Source organism: Gossypium raimondii, chromosome 12, assembly GCF_025698545.1.
Source record: "Gossypium raimondii isolate GPD5lz chromosome 12, ASM2569854v1, whole genome shotgun sequence".
NCBI lineage: Eukaryota > Viridiplantae > Streptophyta > Magnoliopsida > Malvales > Malvaceae > Gossypium > Gossypium raimondii.
Window position 1 is genome coordinate 40749986 of NC_068576.1, and position 17622 is coordinate 40767607.

The following is a 17622-nucleotide window of genomic DNA, read 5'->3' on the forward strand; positions in this document are numbered from 1 at the left end:
CATACAAAATTACAACATTACAATATTCATACAAAATACTAATCCAAAACTACAAATACAAATTTAATTATAAAATAATTACAATATTTATTGGCGCCTCTCTATGAGGCACCTTCATTGGCGCCTCTCTGTGAGGCACCTTCATTGGCGCCTACCTGATAGGCGCCACCCGACCCAACTCGACCCGTTGACCGTATTTTGACTCGTATTTTTTTAAAAAAATTATTAAAAAAATATAAAAAAATATTTTATTCAAAAAAATTATTATTTTTTTATTCATTGGCGCCTACCTAATAGGCTCCAATGAAAAAGTAACCTATTTTGGTAATTTTTTTTCTGACATCCTATTTCAGTATTTTTTTTTCTATACTATTTATGTAAAAAACCCATTAATTACCTAACTTAGGGGAAAAAGACACGCGCTCATAACCAATTTAACGTCTTAAAAACATGAGTGTGAAGTTGAAAATCCTGACAAGATTTCTCCTTTCAACTTTTTTTCTAAAAAGAAATAGTTTCTTAAATCCAACAAATTTCTCCGTGCTACCAATCCAATTTCCGTGAATATGGTCAGCGAAATTCTATTACTACGGTTTATAAATAAATATTAATAATTTTGTTTAAACTAGAAATTCTATTATACTCGCATGTGTAAGTAAATTACATCTTTAAAATATAAATATGTGTTTAAAATGATATACAATAAATAATGAAACATAATAACACATGAAAATGCATGGTAATAAAATTAAAAAATAAATTAAATTATGAGTAAAATAAAATTTAAACACATAAACAATACTAAATGCACTAAAATTATTTATCATGGTTTTGCCATAAATTGTGAGTTAGTGTTGAGTTGTCTTATGACACCAACTTATTTAACAACAGTATTAATATATACAGCTGATGAAGATAATAAATTATGCATATTAAAATAAAAATGTAAAAAAAATATTAAAATGAAGCTTTGATTGAATGGTAAACTTAAGGTTTTATTAATTCAATTACAGCATGTTTGGTTGGGTGTATTGGCTCGGTGGGCCCCACTTATTACGCTTCTAATCCGTTGTTTGGTTCAATGTATTGCTATTACGGGGTTAAACCATTACTGACCTAATCGGTGAAATCCACCGATTTCTAATCCGTCCCTTTTGCTCAGTTTAGATACTGCTTCACTTTATCCTCACTGTTTTACCCTCTGCCTCTTCTGTTCCCCTTTGCCTCTTCTGTTTCGCCCGATTTGCTCCCTCCGTTTCTTTTCTTTTCTTTTCTGCCGATTTGCTCCCTCTGTTTCTCATAGTTCTCCACACGCCCACACCTCTACAAAAATAACAGCCTTCAAAGTCGGCAGGATTTTAAGGCATTTTTATTTGAGCCCTGTTCTTCTCCTTCTTCCTAGACGTGGGGTTTCCATTTCCCAGTTCTTCTCGTCCCTTTCTTAAAGTCGGCATCTTCCTTTGCTTTCTCCAGTTTTCTCCTACCCAGCACCTTCTTCAAGGTTCCAAGTTCTTTTTGTTTCTCCTTTAATCTCTGTTGTATTGAATTCCATGGATGTTATTTTAATTTGGATTTAATTATGCCTATTGAGGTTGTTTTTGCTATTGAGAATCATAAAAAATAATAGGGTCATTTTTATTTCAGTTTCTTTTGTGTTCTTTTAGCCTCTATAGGGTTGTTAATTATTAATACCTACATGTTCATTTGTTTTTCAGTTTCTTTTGATGGGGTTTCATTGTTTTAAACGTTGAAATTTTATCTAATAATACAATCTTTCGTATATTTTTCAGGGTTTTGAGAGAGGCTGGGGTCGGATGTTTAAAATCTATATCTGATATGTACAACGAATTATTTCATTTTGCTGTTCTTTTGGGCTTGATAATGGCTTTAAAGGTCACCAGCTTTTAGCAGTTCTGCTCATTTACCTTCCGGCAATTGACATGACTTGAGTGGCAAATGTTATGCTTTTACCTTTTATAACATTGAATTGTATGCTTGTTGAATCATATTGAAATGCTAGATACTTAACTGACTGAACTTGTTTGAATGTAGGAACTACAGTTCCATCAAACACCACTACTGCAATTCTTGCTGCTCCCAATTTGTCGAATCCCATGGCTACAGTTGTTGGTGCTGCTTCAAACCCATTGTCCAATCCCATAGTTTCAATGGTAGACGGTGTATCCTCCAAGGCATTTGATGAAGTACTGAAAGCAACACCACCTGCTTTGTCAGTATTTTTGGCTAGCTTGCCTTCTATCGAGGGTAATCTTTCAAACTCCTACTGCAGTTGTGCATGCTGCAATATCTAATGCTGATGGATATTAAACTATAATCTGTAGTTGAATTTGAATTATGATCCAAAATGCAACATATCAATGATGAAATACGGCGATGCATCTGCTTGAATTTCTCTGTCTAGTTGGCCTTTTAAGTCCCTTCTGATCTGGTATCCTTGGAAAATTATTTGTTTTGCACTCTTGGCAATTTAATATCGTATTAGAATAACTAGTTTATAACTTTGGAGTAATGATTCATTGTAATTTTACACATTTTTATATATTTCTTTAATTTTTTAATTCATCACAAAGTTCATGCCATAGGGGCAAAGCTAGAATCAAAAAATAAAAAAGAACCTCATTGAGGAAGAAAATTTAGAGAATAAGGCAAGAAAACCAAAAAATATTGCAACTGAGAGAATATACAGAGCTATGTTTCTCCGACTCTTCATTTTGCTTGAAGTATCCCTTTTTTATACCCCTGTCAGAGTCTTCATTTTTCTTAAAGTATCTGGTTTCAACACCCATGCCTGACGATGAAAGAACCTCTTTGAGAAAGTTATACAATAGATTTTGTTGGAAAATATTTGAAGTGAAAATTTTCATCATAGTTTCTGTCAAGAATACATTAAATGGTATATGTACATGTCCACACACAAAACCATGTTACTTGGGTTTGGGGAAAGTGTCGAATAAGGATATGGGTATGGGATGTGATCCTTGTTTGATACCCGTGTGGATGCATGTTTGGCCATCGGTATGGGATATGATCCTTAAAGGATTCTTCAAATATACAGAAAAACTTAGAGAAAACTGAATATTTCCATATCTGACACATATTCGTATCTTGATATCCTTATTTTTCAGGGTTTGTTCTTATTTGAATAGCCTTTGTTGTAGCTATTTGCAAAATCCTGGTGATGAACACCTAAGCCTTCAGGTGACAGGGATAGATCCCTGGCTCTAAGGAACTCCCTTACCTATGGTGGGATATATCGTATATCCAACTGGCTTGAACACCATATAATTTTAAAGAAAGCGTAGTTAACATCATGTATTGAAATGCAGCAAAGGAGAAGTCACCGCAGCTAGATGATGGTGATTCAGGATTACCTCCCCGTGACGATGATGGTGGTGGAGGTGGCGGGGGAGGTGGTGGGGGCAACTGGTCAAGTGAATTCTTCCTTTTCGGATTCCTCGCGTTTCTAGGCTTCCTAAAGGATAAAGAAAGCGAAGAAGATTACCGGGACAGCCGAAGAAGATGATGAGAGATTCTCTACACATTGATAACATTTTTAAAACCTTTATTGCATGTTGTTCTTCATGTTACATGCTTTTGAGAACCCATTGCATATCGTTCTTCATGATATATTTCTATTTTTGGAACCAATTGCATATTTGAACTATTTGTAGACTTAATTCAAACAAGCAAATATATTTAGTTAAAAAAGGACTAAATTAAATATCATCTATACTTATTATAAAGTCTATATTTCTATTCTCGTGACATCAACTCAATCAGTATAGATATAGATAAACAAAAGCTGTCACCAACAAAAGATAAACAAAAGATGCAGAATGTAATTCTCAAGTTATATTTTGATTTTAGTAAATTCATATAAGAACATTTTATTATTAAATTATATTTAATATTAATTATTTTAAATTATATAAATTCATATAAGAAAATTTATTATCAAGAATTTTATGAAATTATATATCATTATTAAATTATATTTAATAATAATTATTTTAAATTATATAAATTCATATAAGAAAATTCATTATCATGAATTTTATGAAATTATATATTATTATTATTATTAAATTATATTTAATAATAATTATTTTAAATTATACAAATTCATATAAGAAAATTTATTAGTTATAATTATTTTAAATTTTATTAAATCATATATTTTAATTAAAATATATTTAATATTAATTATTTCAAATTATATTTTATAGTATCATATATTATGATTTTAGTAAATTCATATAAAATTTTGATTATTAAGAATTTTATTAAATTATATATTTTAATTATAATATATTTAATAATAATTATGTTTAAATATGATTAAATTATTTATTACCGATATTAATAATCTTATTAAAATTTAAATAACAATAACAATAATCATTTACCCAAACAAATTTATGCTAAGGGTATTCTAGTCATTTTAGTTTTTTCCATTATGCTATTACACCTCTATTCCATTCAACCAAACACAAGAATACTATTACGCCTCAATTCCATTACGCCTCTATTCCATTCAACCAAACAATTGATTTGCTATTACGCCTCTATTCCATTACGCCTCTATTCCAATACAGCGAACCAAACGTGGCCTTAGCATGGGCTCAAATGCTATCGCATGCATATTTTTATTGGTTTTTATTAAAATGAAAAAAAAACTAATATATTTTAATTACAAAAATACATTTTTGTAATTTTCCTAATGGAGTTTGTGTCTGGATGACTCGTAACACTAACTCAGTCAGAAACTTAAATAATAGTATAAATATAAACTCTAAATATGTAATCTAAAACTCAAAACATAAAATTCGAAATCTATATAAATCTTAATTTTAGAGCTCAAACAACATTGCAATAACCTAAACCCTAAATTCAATATAAACTTTAAATCCAAATTTAATGTTTAAATGAAGTTCACTAGTTTTCATTTTATCCAATAATAGGTTAGGGTTTGAATGATATATACATTCCCTCAACTAATGAGAAATTAGGTTGTGTGAGTAATACTATACAACCAAATTAATCTGTATACCATTTTAGGGTGCTCAAGATAGGTGGGTGAACGCATGCATTAATTGGAAGGCAATGAAGGGACAAACTAACAGCTTGTTGGGTTCACCGTGTTGGGTATGCAATTACGCCTCTATTACGCGCGCCCCACCAATTCCTGCATTTGGTTCGCTGTAATGCCTTATTACGGGCTTATGCGGTTACGGACGTAAACGCGATATTCCCTGCTTCCTGGCCGATTTGCATTCCCTTCCAAAAATCACGATTACCCTATTACGGACGCATTCCCGAAAACCTTCTCTGTTTTACCCTCGCCGAAATCGACCTGCAGCCTCTCCCTCTCCCTCCCTTTCGAAATCGCTGAAATCGACCTCCCAACAGAAGTTGTTTCTGCAAAATCACCTCCACCCTCTCCCTCTCCGTCCCTCCCGAAATCGCCTCCCGTTTCACTCCATCGTCTCAGATCTCCGGCCCAACTGTTTCGGTAAGTGGTTCTTCTCTTTTTTCATCTCGAATTTTTATTTTCTTCCTCATGATTTTCTTTTTTATCATTTTATTTGTTTATTCCCACCGATTATTCCCACCGGTCGAATGTTTATTTTTAGAACTGATTTGGTTTAGTGGATTTTGCCCAATGATGGAAAACTCATTGAATGGAGCAGTTTGACTGATTTTCGCTTTAGAGCATTTACTATCATCATCTGTTGTTCAATTCCTTTTCCTATTCCTCTTCCTCCCTTCATTTCTCTATCCTTTTCGGTTCTGTCGATAACTCTCTCCTCTTTCCTGTTCTCTTTCTCTATTCTTTCTATCTATAATTCTATTTATCTTCTTATTGACACGAGATGATGGTTGATAAATTCTCTTAATGAAAACCGGTTTGTTAATACTGTGAATGACCAGATATAGCTATGAGATCTGAGGGCTTTGTTGAACATTTTGATTGTAGGATTATCATTCTGTTTTTTTTCTCATGTGATTTGCATCTTGTTTATACTCATACGTACCCTTAGCTGAATGCATTGTTATTAGCGGTTTTCTACAATGAGATTGTATTTTTGGCTGTTAATTGGCCCTTAGTAACTCCAGTACAGTATGAAATTGTAATGCTATTAAATAGTTGTATGATCTCATTGGATATGTTGTATGGGTCTTTAGTTTCATTTATCTTATGAACTATGTCAATCTCACTGGCAATGTCATACTTGAAATTAGTCTTTTGTTGCTGGATGAAGCTTCATTTCCTTCTTGATGCTTTTATTGCGTCTATTTCATCAATTATTGTATTCATTTGTAATTAGTTGCTAATTTAAAACCATTAAACATTTTAATTGTCCGAGAAAATATTGTGAACCCTTTTTCTGGTTTAATCCCAACTGGTATTTGTAAGTACGTTACCTTCCTAGTGATTCACTATGGTTCTAGTCAATATTTCACTGCTTTTGATACCATCTGTGTGACATATGCTTAATGAATTTCAAAGGTTTTGGCATGTGCCCAATGGCGAGAAGAAGCTGATACATTGGGTAGTTCTTTTGCTACTTAGTCTTGTTGTTGTTTACCTTTTTCACCGAGCTCTGAAATTATTGATTGGAATGAAAGTCACGAGCATCACTATTGTTGAATTATGTTACGAAAGTTATATTTCTTTCTTTGAAATATATCTTCCTTTATTGTTGTTGTAGGACTTTTAGGGTATCTAAAGCTTGATTAGAGCCTTGGTAACCATTGTACCTTTTGCTTTTTCAGTATATACTCTTTTAGTAAATCATAGTTTCTTCTTTCAATGATGTTGTGTAGGGTTTTAGAAACCTGTGCCTTGGGTTTCATTGAGACTTATTGCTGCTTTTGCCCCATGATGGAAAACTTATTTTTGATTGAATGGTTCTGGTTTTCTATTCTTCTCTGCCTTTTGCACTCCACCTCCTTGTGGAGGTTCACAATATTTTCAAGGTTCACAATATGCTTACTGTGTCTACGATTCAGGTTTAGTTTTTTTTAACCAAATCCTTGTGGCATTTGAATGGCAACCTGTTGTTTGTATTTTACGGAACCTATAGATATAGACCTCATATTGTTGAATGAATTGCATGCTTCTGCCCTTGTTATTTGTTCTTTCTTTTCTTTTGCTCGTTCTTTTGCTCGTTCTTTTGCTTAAAATGCGGCTGACTATCACTAGGTTGATTGGTTGATTGACTGTTTGATTGACTGTGATTCCTTTGCTGTAACTTTGCTTAAAATGCTTAAAAGTGTAAATTCTTTTGTATATTAGCACCCTTGTTAAATTTCTTACAAGTGAGGTTCCAGTAAATTGATGTTCTATGTGAACTTCTGTAGGTATTAGACTGTTAGTTACCGATTTGCTCCAGACATAAATCGTTGGCAAGCTGAAGCTGCAGTTGCATTTCAAGAGGTATTTTATAGTTGCAATTCCAGTAAATTGGACTGTTTTTTATGGTTTACTCCATAGTAATATTTTTATAGTTATATTTTGCAAGTGTTGATGTAATAAGTCGATTTTTATTGGTATTGAATTATTTGAATTTGGGATCGAATTTCTTAAGTTGAGGTAGTTTGTAAATTTTAACCGAACAATTACGAGACTTGTACAACGCATTAATTAAATGTGTATATTCATATACAACTCATTAATTAAATGTGTATATTCATATACTACTCATTAATTAAAATATATCTAAATAATTAAAATTAAAAATATTATTTTAATAATATTACATATATATCGACTTTTGAACCATTATAAATTAAACCTAATCCAATCATGAGTAAATAAAATAAAATAAAAATTGGATCATTACATATAATCAAGTAAACAAATTGATTAAAAACATATGGATAATATATTAAAATTGGATCATTACATATAATCAAGTAAACAAATTGATTAAAAACATATGGATAATATATTAAAATTGAATCATTAGATATAATCAAGTAAACAACGTGATTAAAAACATATGGATAATATATTAATTGGATCATTTGATTTCTTTTCATTCATCATGTGTTATAATTTTATTCTTTATGAGTTTTTTATTCATGATATTGAACTCGTTTAATTTTATAAAGTGTTCACCTTTTGATTCATGATATTAAACTTAATTTTAATTTGTTTTTTTCTTAAGATAATTATGTCAGGTGTTTCGAAATCAAATGTTCCTTCCCAATCATCTCGAGGAACCAAAAGAAAATGGGTTCCAGAAGAAGATGCAGCATTGGTTTCCTGCATGGTGGATTTGCACAATATTGGAACATTTAACGCTGATACAGGGTTCAAAGCCGGTTACTTAAACGAGTTGGAAAAAATGTTAGAAAAGGCTTTACCTAATGCAATGTTGAAGGCTAGACCTAATATCGAGTCAAGGATTAGGTTACTAAAAAGGGATTGGTCAATCGTGTATGACATACTTAATGGCCAAAACAACAGCGGTTTTGGTTGGGACGACCATAGGCAGATCGTTGTTGCTGAAGATACGGTTTGGGACTCTTATTTAAAGCTAAGAATGAGTTCAAGTCTTGATTATCTTATTTTTACCAAACTTATAACTAATATGATTTCCTAATTTTTGTAGAGTCATAGAGAAGCCGGTCAGTTCAGACATCGTAGTTTCCCTTACTACGACCAACTTACTGCCATATACGCAAAAGATCGAGCCACTGGGAAAGACGCTCAAACAGCCGCTGACGTTCTTGAAGAAATAAATGCTGAGGATATACCTGCTGTAGATATTAATGAAGAAAGAAACGAATACTATGACTGTGATGCTAATGTCTCTTTGGATGACATGGATGTTTCTGCTACGGAGCCGCAATCAGACAGAAACCAAGGGGGTTCATCATCTTCAAAGAGGAAAAAAAAGAATTCTGATGCGAGTGGTCATTTTTCTTCTTCAGTTAATGATGCTGCCACTTTTTTGGCTGAAAACATGCGGGCAATTGGCGAACAAATCAGTAGGAGTATTGCTTCCAATGTGGTAGTTCACCAGGGCATCCAAGAAAAAGCGGCAAATTTATATCCAACCTTATGTGAAATAGAAGGTTTAACTGTGGATGAACGGTTTCAAGCATTGAGTCAAATTCCAGATCATCCAACTCAAATGGTAGTTTTCTTTAGTTTACCTTCTGATGTACGGTTGGAATGGGTCAAGATTTCTTGCGACCATTAAAATTTATGGTTTTGTTGATGACATTTTCGTAACTTTTTCATTTGTAATATTTGGGATGGTATGTCATATACAATGTTCTAACTTTTGATGTGGCAAAAGCGTATAACATATGAATTGTGACATAGAATTTCATGAATCTCATTTAACCTTTTGTTAATATTCATTGTTATTATGTTTATGCAAAATACAATTCTAAAGTTATTTATTACTGCTAATATTTTTTATTATAGAATAATTAAATTATTTGTTCCACAAATGATATTTTAGCACATTAAATATGTATTGCGTTTAATAATAATAAAGTAGATTATAAATTATATTTAATAATAATTATTTAAATTATATATTATGATTTTAGTAAATTCATATAAGAATAAGAATTTTATTAAATTATATATTATTATTAAATTATATTTAATAATAATTATTTTAAATTATATTTTAGTATTATATATTATGATTTTATTAGTAAATTTCATATAAGAATATTTATTAACAATTTTATTAAATTATATATTTTATTAAATTATATTTTATAACAATTATGTTAAAATATGATTAAATTATTTATTATTTATATTAATAATCTTATTAAAATTTAATAACAATAACAATAATCATCTACCTTAAAAAAATTCTGCTAAGGGTATTCTAGTCATTTTAACTTTTTTCCTTATGCTATTACACCTTTATTCCATTCAACCAAACACAAGAATACCATTACGCCTCTATTCCATTACATTCAACCAAACAAAAGAATTACCTATTACGCCTCTATTCCATTACGCCTCTATTCCTTTACAGTGAACCAAACGTGCTGTAAAAGTTAAACACGTTCTGGACTTCTTTCCAAGAGATCCGGTTTTTAATCTTGGATCAAAATATTTAAATATTAATAAAGATATTTTAGTGGAATTTAAAATATTCATACATTAATTTTTTATTCTTTTTTAATATCCTCGATTTCTTTCTCTTCACCAATATTTTGATAAATTGAAAAATTAAGTGTTTTAAAAAAATACTAAAAGTATATCACTTAAAATTAAATAATGAATGCAATTAGATTGTTTGATAAATGATAATACAATGTTAAATGAAATAGGATAAATAAAAAATAATTAAATTTATTCTATATTACGTGAAAAGTACGTCTTATCTATTTATTATTTTTCACGCTTTTTTTGTAGAAAAAGATTTATTGAGTAATTTTCACCGTGGGTTATCAAACGTGTTTTAAAATTTAAATGGTTGAAATATGAAATTTCAGTTGATTTTTTCAATATTTCACCATATAGGGCCTTAATCAAAACAATTTTAAAAGAAAAAAATGAGAAATTTAAATTAAAATGTTTTTCTATAAGGTTAGGTGGATTTAAATTTGAGTTTACCTTTTTCCATCCTTTCGGCTAAAACCAAGAATTTGGAATTGAGTTAATGGACATTTTGAATACAATTTTGTTTCAATTAACTAATAATTTAATAGATATTTTTCAAATGAGAAATTATTAAGTATTGAAAAATTAAATATTAGAAATTTAAGTATTGAATTTAGGTTATAAAATTGTCGATATATTACTTATGGAATATAATTAAATTTTTTATAAATATAAATTTTAATTATAAATAATATATTCTACATTTTATTTTATCCATAATTTTAAGGATTTAATCTTATTTTAAACAAAATTCATATTCTAAACGTAAAACTTTTATAGGATAATATAATATTAAAATAAATAAAATAAAATAGAATTAATTAAAATAATCTCCATTAAATGATAAATAACTCTTATTTATGTATATTTTTCATATTTTTATAGAAATTTTCTTATTGAAATTGTTTTATTTAAAAAAAATTTAAAGGCCCTTCTCATATGCCATTCTTTACCTCTTGAATATATTAAAGTGAATAATTAATTTATTTGAGGAATGGAAAAATAATAGATTTTTTAATAATGTAAAATTTTACTAAATCAACAGAGGATGTTGTGTAGTTGTAAATTATAATGAAGACGTGTAAGAACAAAGACTCTGCCACGAAGTCCAAGTCTTCCCTCCCAAAAAAACCAATCCAAAATTTGTCTACAATAATCAAATCGAATTAAATAAAATGAAACAGTACGTTCGTTTATTTCCTTCTTGGTATGAATAGAATAATATTGGTATTAGTATTAGTATTAGGGAGCGAGGCAAGAAGAGAGACAGCCATTCTTCCTCCACCTCTTGCCTGTCGACGTTCCCCCTCCTCCTCCTCTAACCTCTTCTTCCATGGCCGAACCCCTGAACCCCACCCATCAAAACCACAGTAGGTTTCTCGGTTGTTTTGGGTTCCCCATGAACAAAAAGTCCCACCCAAAACCCATCCAAAAGAAGACCCCTTCGCTATGGCAAATGTTTCGCTTAAGCCCCACCAAGTCCATCACTAAAACCCTGCCTGTAAATAACGCAGACAAGGCCAAGGTTGATCATGCGAAGACGAAGACCAAGACATCAAAGCTGATAAAGAAGAAATTACCGGATAGCACAAAGTCCTCCTCTAAACCTCATATACCTTCACGTCAAAACTCCAAAGCTGACCAGCGACTGGCCTCCACAAATCAAATTATAAGAGAAACAACTAAAGAGGTTGGTGTACAAGTGTTGAAACTTGAATCCACTAGGCTTGTTTTAGCTCTTTACTGTATTATTACGTATGTAAAATTTAAAAAAGAAAAAGAAAAAGAAAAAAAAGAGGGTGATATATGATCTATCTATTCTAGTATCTATGCCATATCTTACAACTTTTGGATTAATATTTCACTATTTCAGACATGGGCGGCGCCGGGGTCACTGTCGGAACCAACAAGGTCAAGAAGCCTACCGGATTCGGTGGTCACCAAGGCCAAACTCAAACCTAAAAAAACACAAACCGTGTTGTCCCATACGGTTTCGTTACCGGTCCTAGAAGGGAGGCAACGGGTTGGGAATAATGGGATTCATGCTCCTCCGGTCAACTCAAAGGATCTCCGACTGGACAATTTCGAATTGGGTATGTCGGTTATCGTGGTAACCTTGATAATAATGTTAGTTTGGGGTCGATTATGTGCCATTCTTTGTACGTCGGCATGGTTGTACTTTTGCCCTCGTTTTCGAACCAGAGTGAATGGTAATGGAAGTAGTAGTGGTGGTGGTGTTGAAAGCACCCAGAGTTTGAATGATTCATATTTGAACTCCAAGGAGTACAAGAAGAAGGTGGTGCTGGAAGGCTTGCTCCACAGGAATAACCGGATCACCTTATGAAATATCTCTTTTGCACTGTATCTATCTTCTTTCTTTGAGTAAAAAGTGTATGTATCTTCTGTTTTTGGTAATGTGTGGCCAATGATGGGCATTTTGTGTAAATTAATTACCAATGATTTTTTTATTTTTTATTTATAAAAAAGTCTGAGTCTTAATTGGTAAGGTATATTTTGTTTAAAATTAAACATTTGTGAAACTGTGGACCAATGTGTTTCAGTCTAGAATGAAAGATATATATATTTGTCAAATTGGTGCTCTTTGTCACGTGACTTTGCACGTGGGAGATGGGGACGTGGACTCTGTGTTGGCTCAAACACGGCGGTCAGCTTTACTTGTCCCGTTCGGCATTAACGACAGAAGAATGTATGAACCTATGTTCAACTTGGTTTATTTTATTCATTTTCTGGGAAACACTCAGATCACAGATCAAACTTATGAACGCCACAAGTTTTAAATTTCTTTCGCCCGGTTGAGTAAGATGTTATATATCCTCTTAAATTTCAAATGTTGTATAAAATATTTAACAATTTAATAGATTAAAAGAAAGTAGTCAACCTCCACCTATTAATTTGTTCTAAGTTTCTCAACCCATTCACAAATCTAAAATTTTCAATTATATGGTTTACATTAATTTTTTCCATTGTTATATTCATTTAAATTTTAATATGTGAATATCTCATATTCTTCATAAATATTTATATATTTATACTATTATTTAAGTCCCTCATTGAATTGGTGTTACAAATCAACCGAGCACTAACTCGATTAGAGAAATTTGAAAATGTTCTTTGATAATTAAAGTAAGTTATATTATTCAAGAGTATTTTAATCTTTTAATTAAAATAATAATAAAAAGTTACACGTTGTTGGATTTGAATCTATGCTACTAGCGTCAATAAAATATTAACTTTATGAACCAAAACTTTATTTAAATATATTATTTACATTGTAATAGTATATTATGCATGATTTATTACCTTCATCAATTGTAATGTTAGTCCAAAACAGTTGCTTGGAAACAAACTATCTCAATGAAGGAGTGGCAAGGGAGTGGACACTATTTCACTGACAAACACCAATGAGTTGTTTACACAGTTCAGTTTCCCTATGTTTGTGAAGCCAAACTCAGTGAGAAATATTCTTTCTCTTCAACAATTACAACAAGTGATCCTAACCTATCACACCCCGTGACAATTTTCCTCACCTTTGTACCTTAAAGACCCAATGCTTTCACCGCTAAATTTACCTCTTATGAATTCAACAAGTACAACCACAACACAAAGGTTTTACTATCAAGATGTGCTTATAGAATAAGGTTCTTCACAAGAACAGATTAAGTGCTTAATTCTCTTTATACAATAACCTATACAAGTCTCTCAATTATATAGAACATTTTGAGACTTGCTAACGTAAGAAGATCTATCACAATCCCACTAAAACAACTATAAGATAAGCTCAATAAAATATAATCATAACAAGTCGAATAAACATAAACTCTTGGCAACTGGAGTTTCAATCAATCCAATATCCATGATCCAAAGGATTAGATGGGGTGATACGTTTTGATCCAATCTCCAAAATATGTTTTCCAAGTGACATGATCTTCATTGATGGACTAGAGATCTTCCATATACTCAGCACAACCCATAAATATCGTTCAATAAATTACTAATATCTCAAATATGAAAATTGTCTTCACACAATTTTAGTGCCGAGGGAGTGGGCACACTTGGCACTCAATTGCCAACTCAATATTTTTTAATAGTATATATTGATAATTTTGTTGATCAAGTTGGTGTCACAAGTCAACTCGACACTAACTCAAGATCAATGAAAACACCATGATAAATAGTTGTAGTGTATTTACTATTCTTAATATGATGTATTTACGTGTTTAAATTTTATTTTACTCATAAGTTAATCTATTGTTTTAAATTTTAATATCATACATATTTAATGTTTTATTATTAATTAGTTTCAAATTATACATTTTATCATTTATTGTATTTTATTTTAAACTAACATCCTGGTTCTAAGTACATTGTTTCTACACACATACACATGTGATAAAATTTCTAATATTGATAATGTTGTTGATTGAGTTGGTGTCACAAGTTAATCTAATATTTTTCATTTTAGTATCGTACATATTTAATGTGTTATTATTAATACTTAGTTTCAAAACAAATATTTCATTATTTATTGTATATTATTTTTAAACACGACTCTATGTTCTAAATACATAGTTTTAAACACATATCGTGTGATAGAATTTTAGTATCATATCATATTATTATATTTTTGTATTACTTTTTCATATCAAGATTATATAACCATAATATTGTATTTAATTTTATTTTTATCTAATCAAAATGCTTGAAAGTTACAGGGATAACATCTTACTCAGCCGAATGAAGAAGTTATCTAGTTCCTACTAAAAACCTATGGTTGAAAATGTCTTTAAGTTTGATTCGAGAATAATGGTCTGTTATCCAAATTTTATAAAAAAAAATCATTGGAAGAGACAAAAGTGGACTTTTTTCACACCCATTTGAACCAAATTCAAATTCTAGAGTTGTTATTTTTTTAGAGAATTTTGCTTTAATCTCAAACCTTAAAACAGGCGGAAATAATTGTAATTATACAAAAGAAAATTATTACTTCAAAAAAATTAATATTCAAATATCATAATTTTCAATTTTTATTTGTAAATTAAATTTTTTCCAAAAAATATTTACTATTATTTGCAACAAATGCTATCTCCACCAAAATGATGAACAAAAATCAATTATAACCAACTTAACTAAATGAATTAAGTTTTAGTAGTTTAGTCTATGGTCTTGACTTAGATATTAAGTCAATCAATTATAATTTATTAAAATTCATAACCAAATCAATCGATTTAAATGACTTAATGTATTTATAATACATAATAAATATACATTTTAAATATATTTTGTATAATGTGCAGAAAAAGTCGATTAACCAATTTAACTGATCAAATCATCAATCTTAAGTTAAGCTTCAATTTGCACTATGTTCCAACTATTGTTCAAACAGATAACTTGGTTGTTTGTAAAACAATTTCGTTCTAGCGGAGATTGGAACAGAATCGAACGAAACATATTAAAGGCAAAGTAAAATAAGGAGGAATGTAAGAAGAGAAATAACGGGCAATATTTGATAATGCAGTTTGGATTTAACAATCCTACTCTACGGAGTCTCGATCAAAGAATGATTTTATTCCAGAATTCGTTCGGATAAACTATTGGCTAAAGCCTAAACTACCCTTACACAAATGAATATTTCCAACTTCAATATCGAACCCAAGTTGTTACAAATCATCCTCCCAAATACCTCACAATATACTCAATAAAACTCTCTAAAGAATACATAAAAGAGTGTCACAAATTTACCCAATAAAATAGCAAAATACAAATGCTAAAGACACTTAAAAACTTCATAGTAGTGTGTGGCATAGACAACCTATTTACAGGCCTCTTCAAGTGATCAACCAACAATGTTTTGATAGGCTTGAAACACTAATTTAAAAGTTGATTTTATCCCATTAATTATCTTTAGTATTTATCATAGAAAAGCCTTTATAAATAAGCTCCTCAACAACTTGTAATACTCTGAAAGATAAGGATAATGATGAGTGTCCACCTAAGTTCAAACTCATTTCCTTCTTCTTCAAGGCTAATGGAATGAGTGATTATCATATTCTAATTTATCACGAAATTCCCTTATCATTTGATGTTAACTAATATTAAAATATAAGCCATTAAAAGTCAAATATGCCAACACTAAAAACTTTGATTGCTCCAAATACCTTGTTCTAACTGTTGTTTGAACAAGGCAGTCAAAGTTTCCAACAATCTCCCCATTTCACATTTTTGACAAAATCTTGTACCAACTGATTAGCACACAATCCAAACAAGTCACAAACCAAGGGAATTAGAATATGTCTCCCCCTAAAAGATAGGACCATGCTCAAACAACCACTCGTCATATCAACAACCAAGCTTGTTCATCACAAAATCAACCAAGTATACTTCAGAAAACCAAAGATAAAATCAAGGGATATAGAGCATGTGATATAAGATGAATTCATATCCATCCATAAAAATTACAAGTAACAAACCATCATCGAATAAACAAAGTCTTTAAAAATTCAACATCATCTCTCCCTTTGATAAAGCAAAATGCAATAACCATAACCAGAAACATTTCATTTGTTGCTACCATTTCTCCCCCCTTTTTAGCAAAGATTCCAAAATTTCTCTCCCTCACCAAGCGATCTTTTCAGCAAAAATGAACTTTTAGCCATCAACCTTTGAATAGGAGCATTAACTGAATTCATACCTGTAACAACCCATTTTTCAGTGACACTAAAAACGACAATTTTGGAACCTCATTTTACGATGATCGAGCCATTAAATATTATTTATTAATATTTACAAGCCATTTATAGTTTTATAGTGATTTTTTGGTCCAGTAATTTTATTGATCGATTAGTAATTAAGGTACAAGGACTAAATCATAAAAATTATAAAAGTTGATTTCTATTGATTTTTATTAGTTAAATGGGGTAAATAATAATTGTTTAAGGATTAAAATGGAAATTAGGCCATAATTTATTTTAGTGACCGATTAATGCTTGGATTTTTATTAAAATTATGTTAAAATATAAGTTAATGTTTAATAAAACAAAAATAAAGTGATCATCTTCATCACATTTCTGCTTTCATCGAACAAACAAAAAGAAAAAGAATAAGGAAGCCATTTTTGGAGCTTGTAACCTTTGGCCCTCTTGCATGGTAAGTGAACCAAGCTTGTTTTTCGTAGATTTTATGTTTTTGAGGTCTCGAGTTAGCTATCCTAGGTACTAAACCATAAAAATATTAAAGATTTTAAAAGTTGACATTGTTGTGTTTGAAGCTTTTTGGATGTTAAATAGCTTGGTTGTAAGCTTAGAGTTGATTATGGACTAAATTGTAATGTGAAATTGGTTAGTTTTGAGTTTAGAGACTAAAATGATAATAATTTGAAATTAGCATGAGCTTTCTATAATTTTAGATAATGTAGGGTTGTAGAAGGATAAAAT

General features: G+C 30.5%; 2 protein-coding genes across 9 annotated transcripts; both read left to right on the forward strand.

The window, feature by feature from the left end:
- The first annotated feature begins 1079 nt into the window (after window positions 1–1079).
- Window positions 1080–3685, forward strand: LOC105764145 (protein YELLOW LEAF 1, choloroplastic). Of its 8 annotated transcripts, XR_008191748.1 has the most exons (5): window positions 1090–1501; window positions 1791–1958; window positions 2053–2265; window positions 3147–3264; window positions 3348–3685. XR_008191748.1 is itself a non-coding variant. In XM_052624825.1 (4 exons), exons 3-4 carry the CDS (start codon window positions 2115–2117, stop codon window positions 3542–3544), a joined length of 348 nt encoding a protein of 115 aa, XP_052480785.1. In that variant the 5' UTR covers window positions 1080–1501; window positions 1791–1893; window positions 2062–2114; the 3' UTR covers window positions 3545–3685. The 8 variants fall into 8 exon arrangements, 5 of the variants coding, with proteins under 5 accessions (XP_052480785.1, XP_052480783.1, XP_012438093.1 ...); XM_052624825.1 differs by lacking the exon at window positions 3147–3264 and having other exon boundaries at window positions 1080–1501; window positions 1791–1893; window positions 2062–2265; XM_052624823.1 differs by lacking the exon at window positions 3147–3264 and having other exon boundaries at window positions 1088–1501; window positions 2062–2265.
- Window positions 3686–11357: 7672 nt separating this feature from the next.
- LOC105764146 (uncharacterized protein At5g23160) lies at window positions 11358–12681 on the forward strand. The gene is made up of 2 exons (XM_012582640.2): window positions 11358–11861; window positions 12045–12681. The coding sequence occupies exons 1-2, from the start codon at window positions 11505–11507 to the stop codon at window positions 12513–12515; spliced, it is 828 nt and encodes a 275-aa protein (XP_012438094.1). The 5' UTR covers window positions 11358–11504; the 3' UTR covers window positions 12516–12681.
- The last annotated feature ends 4941 nt before the right edge of the window (window positions 12682–17622 follow it).